The 5,259-nt window shown below is 35.6% G+C and overlaps 1 protein-coding gene across 1 annotated transcript; it reads left to right on the plus strand.

Moving 5' to 3' along the window:
* The first annotated feature begins 3,814 nt into the window (after positions 1-3,814).
* Positions 3,815-4,672, plus strand: LOC100370445 (galactosylceramide sulfotransferase-like). Its single transcript, XM_002730959.2, has one exon. It carries the CDS (start codon positions 3,815-3,817, stop codon positions 4,670-4,672), a length of 858 nt encoding a protein of 285 aa, XP_002731005.2.
* The last annotated feature ends 587 nt before the right edge of the window (positions 4,673-5,259 follow it).

The raw sequence follows: 5,259 nt of genomic DNA on the forward strand, positions 1-5,259 counted from the left end.
ATTAACACTTCATGAACTATGCTTCTGACTTTTCAGTCATCCCAGATGTAAGTAATCCAAGTAAACGCCACAATTACACAATTAATTGAACAGTCACTGAATGCAGAGTGTGTTTATTTTTTTTAAACATGCATTCATTCAAAATTATTCATAAGACAGCAATACAATACTTTTCTGGCTTCCAAAGTAACTTTTCGTTCCTCGAACTACTTTCCTAGCTATCTAACCAATTTTTCCCACTATCCAGGCAACTACTGTTACATTCCAGATTCCTTTTTATAAACCCAAAATAACCTTTTTTGGTCTCTCACTCCAAATTTGCAGTATTTCAAAAAAACAGGTTTTTTATGTACAAAAAATTCAACAGCGATATTTCGAACAACTGTTCATATATCCAAACTGTTTTTAGAACTTTCTCGACAATTTTGATATTTCACTAACAGCCGAATCGTGGTTTCATTCAGCAAACTGTTATTTTCATCATTATAGAAAACGTTTGCGTTATTCGAAATTATTCATGATTTTTGCACGTATACAAAAATAGGGAGCACTAACCATCTTATTTAAACATTCAGATGGTCATATTCTGCCGACATTAGATATTATCCACACAATATTCTCACACCACCGACATCCTACAACCTCGCCAATCAGATACGTCTGTGTTACTACACTCTCTTGTGTCATGAAGTATGTTTCCAGCAACTCTGAAGAGAACATTTGATGTAGTAGGTGTATTACGTCATGGACTATGAACATATCGGAAACCCAGTCACATAAACATAGCCCTGAACACTGATTACACGTACGTTTAAGTGAAACTTAGAAAATAGCAATAACTGCGGATTGATGGATAGATTCACGGACGCTTGCACGCACGCTGCACGGATGGATGAATGAAACCCGAATTAATCATCCACGTTTTCAATTTATTAAAGAGGTTCGGAACGGGACCTGCGACCGCTTATGACGGAAATACAACTAACTCATGTAAACACACAATAAATGTTACGTTGTATATGTCCTATGATACGTATCAGACAGGCTATAGTGTGACTACCCTGACTCTGTAAATACACAAAATATGGCACTATCAATTCCCTCTGTACAATAATTTTCTTTATTGATACACAGCGAGCATATTTCTGCCATACACTGCCATCCTAGTGGAAATGAAATATCAGATGAACAATAGCTAGTGATTTGTCTTACCAGCTGAAATGTATTATTTAATGGTAGATATCTCAACATATCACAGTACCTGAACATCAAACTGGTGAAAATAGTTTTTCCCATGGGATGGTCATCATTGTTTGCGAAGGTGAAACGAATTGCTAAATCCATTAGCGAGTAACAAACATATCACAGTACATGTGTGCACATATTTGCAGTTATAACCGTTGAGGGAGAGGCCGTAACTAACGACATCTGTATTTGCAGGAAACAATACACCCTGTGTTGCTCATTAACGTGCTGTGTGTAAGTAGTAATTATTAATTACCCAGAGTCCTTTGCGCTTTTAGGTTAATAATTACACCATCAAATGTGACCGCCACGTCTCTAAGGCATACCCAACAATGACGAGGTCACGGAAAACTATATTCCTAGCATTCGGTGTCTGTATTCTACTATCTACCATCGAGATAGCGTATTATATAACGATGACATCGTTCCAGACATACGGGTAAAATCACTTAGCAAACTTATTCTTTACTCAAGTCAAATTATATACATGACAACGCATCAGCAACGTTTATTTGGAACAGAAAAGATCCTGTCAAATGTTGGTAATTTTTGAAATAGGAAATTTCTTGTCAATTTGTATAGTTGGGGTAAGAAATATCTTGTTAGTATAACGATTACGATTAAACAGGTAGTGTAATCTGTAGATACATATCAGCTGTCAGGCTAATACAAATCAAAGTCTATCGAAGCTATGTGTTAACCACAAACTACCAGGGTCTCCATAAAAAAAAAAACAGAATCAATTCACCTTTGCAGCGACGCAATAAATGCTTGTGGTTGGTCTACGGTACTCAAAATACACGACTAAAATTTATAACTTCACCAAATGATGAACTACTTTTCAACTACGACAGCCACTTGACGTTACTGAAGTGTAGTACTGTGGTGTGAGGTACTAATAAAATACAATATATGGCTGTATGAGTACGAAATGAATTGGCTGCATGTTATCTATAATGCATATAATATGACAACTCGGTACTTTAGGGTGCGTATAGCTGTATGATGATTATAAATCTTATCTCGTCTAATTAGCGACCCAAATTAACCCCTAATTAAGCCAAAGACCACACCACAGACTACTCGTTCTACATCTAGATCTGCCTACTATGGTACCAGGTCTATCTCCCCCTCGCCCACGTCTGGCTACACTCTGGTGATTCTTCTTTCTTTTCCCCCTATTCGTCTTGCCTCATCAAAGACCTCTTGTGTAGTCTTTGTTGACTCGGGTTTTTAGGGAATTTCATCGCCATATGCTGTTACGGAAGAAACATTTCATACGTGAATTGATTTCGGGTACAGGATTTCCCCTCCTGTGAACCCATCACTCATTTTTTATTTTGTTAATCGCACCATTTGTAGAAATCCGCAGAGGAAGTAAAATTCAAACTAATTAGTTTCTTAAAACAACATATCAAACTATATATTTTATGAAAGCTCATAATTGACACTAATTAATAATCAATGCCAATTACGTTAATGACAAATGTTACGTGATCATGCGACTGCTAACATGGAGAAATTGGATACTATAAAAAAATGTACTAACAAATATAAGAAGCATAATAGGCACAGCGATGTTGTCATTTTTTTTATTTTTCATCTATTTTTGTGTTTTCACCAATATATGTTGTTTGTTATTTGCATTTATGTAGCCAAATCTTCGGCGTGCGTGAATTTATCAAAAATCCCTGAGACTGTTATGTTCATATATTTACAATCTCTAACAAAATAAAGAAACTGACGATTAGCCGCTGAGAAGTACTCACTGAATGATCATTTTGATGTCAGATGTACTCTGATTTGCATATTGATAGATGAATAGTAGATTAATTCAGTGATTATTTAAAAGGTGACCAATGTTTTGAGTCCAGTAAAATGTAGATGATAGGGAAGCATCTAAAGATGTTCTAATATACGTGACTGTGTGATTTATTAATTATTTAAAATACATGCAAATATGCGAATTTTGTCATCATAACAATCCTGGTTGCCAATTTTGCCAACTGGATATTCTATTTATAATAAAATCTAAATGTTTTTTTTAGAATTAGACATACCTATAAATTTTGATTAGCATTTGTAAAAAAAAATGTATGCAGACCAAAGTACTTACATGGCTTTGCAGTCAATACGTGACCCATCAATGATGTATTCGACCAGAATGCCAATATATGCAACCGTAAGGGAGAGGTGTCTATATTCTCCTTTTGTACAACTTGGACAATCTGCCAACAACAATGACGAAAGTCCCACGCTGACCAAAATAGTGCTTATCATTGGATGTATATATATATTTGGAGAAAGGAAAATGCAATTAACATATCTGTCATTTTCACACAGGGCATCATTAATTATCCCAACTATGAGGGCGTCGGTAAGTTTCCTGCAATCACCTACATGTGATCATCCATTGACGAATGTGGTGTTCTTGAAGACTTACAAAACTGCCAGTACTACGGTGTCGTCAATACTTATACGTCACGGATTACGTAACAACTTATCTTTTGTATTGCCATCGCACCATAATCCGGGATGGTTTTCAAGAACTGTACGTTTTAACGTAAAAATGGCAAAACAATTATTGCCACCTCTTCCAGGCAAACAGTACAATATGTTAGTTAGCCATGTCCCATTTAATAAACTAGCTATTGACAAAGTAATTCGAAATGCCACGTATATAACAATACTACGTCATCCCGTATCTAATTACGAGTCAATTTTCGGGTTCATGAAAATTGCTAGTTATCTCAATATTGAGCAGAACACAAGTCAAGATCCATTTCACATGTTTTTGTCAAACACAACGATGTATTCTAAACGCATTAAAGATTCTTACCGCAAGACATTACTCAGTAATAGACAAATATTTGATGTTGGACTTGACCTGAAAAATCATAACAATGAAACACTCGTGGATAACGTAATTCAGCAAGCTTCAGAAGAGTTTGATTTTGTGTTGATTGCGGAATATTTTGACGAATCACTTGTTTTGTTGAAGAAACTTTTATGCTGGGACTTTGAAGATATTATGTATTTTCGTCAAAACAAAAGAAACAACAAACTTCGTTTTGAGTTCGATGACTGGAAACGTCAGCGAATATTGGAAATAAATAAGGCCGATTATAAACTATACCAACACTTCAATAAAACATTCTGGCATAAAGTTGCGGCATACGGTGAAACCTTCCATAATGACTTGGCTACGTTTCGAGGTATGTTACAGAAGTTGCGATCTGAGTGTGTAGACGAAGAGAGATTTAAAATCCAAAGTAGAGGTCGGATGAATTCCACGATACTGAAAAATAATGCACCTGCGTATTGTAACGCACTTAGTAAGGAAGGATTTGACATTCTTGCTAACAGGCAAAAAGCTACAAGTTCAGACTTAGCAATGGACCAATCACTTTCACAATTACAAAAGTAAAGGTCTCAGTAAATTAAGTCGCGTCATTCAGTCAACTAACCCACGGTACTGGCTATTCTGTCAGCCAACTCATGGAATTTTACTGGATTTAGTCGTGAACTCATGACATTTATTCATCAGCTGTTAACAAACTCATGACATTCAGTTAACAACTCGGGGCATTACGAGTGACTTATTGTATTTTAATAAATTAATCATACATTGAAAAAAATCACCCGTAAAATTAAGATCATCAATTTTGTCATATAGTGTGGTAGAAAATCAGTCTTGTCTACATTCCCCTAGTTTTTTTTTTTTACAAATTTCCCAGCCCAGAATAAACGACATATATATTGAAATCGAAATCACCATACCAAATTACAAACATCAGCAAAGTAAACTACTTCGCGTGCCTAGAATTCAAAATTAGTACAAAGACAAAACCACTTGCACATCGATTTATTTTTCGTTCGTTGACCTCTGCCCGACTACGGACATTTTGTCCCCAGAAACATAAATTCCAAATGTCATTAACCATTTCCCAAGCGTGCCTGTGCGGGTTTATTTTATTTAAACTTGATAAATACGTCACTTATTGTAGTTTAATG

Source organism: Saccoglossus kowalevskii, chromosome 16 (assembly GCF_978046115.1).
Source record: "Saccoglossus kowalevskii chromosome 16, keSacKowa6.1, whole genome shotgun sequence".
Taxonomy (NCBI): Eukaryota; Metazoa; Hemichordata; class Enteropneusta; family Harrimaniidae; genus Saccoglossus; species Saccoglossus kowalevskii.

Coding starts and splice junctions, on each gene's coding strand:
- LOC100370445 (XM_002730959.2), top strand. CDS start 3,815: ATGGCAAAACAATTATTGCCACCTCTTCCAGGCAAACAGTACAATATG.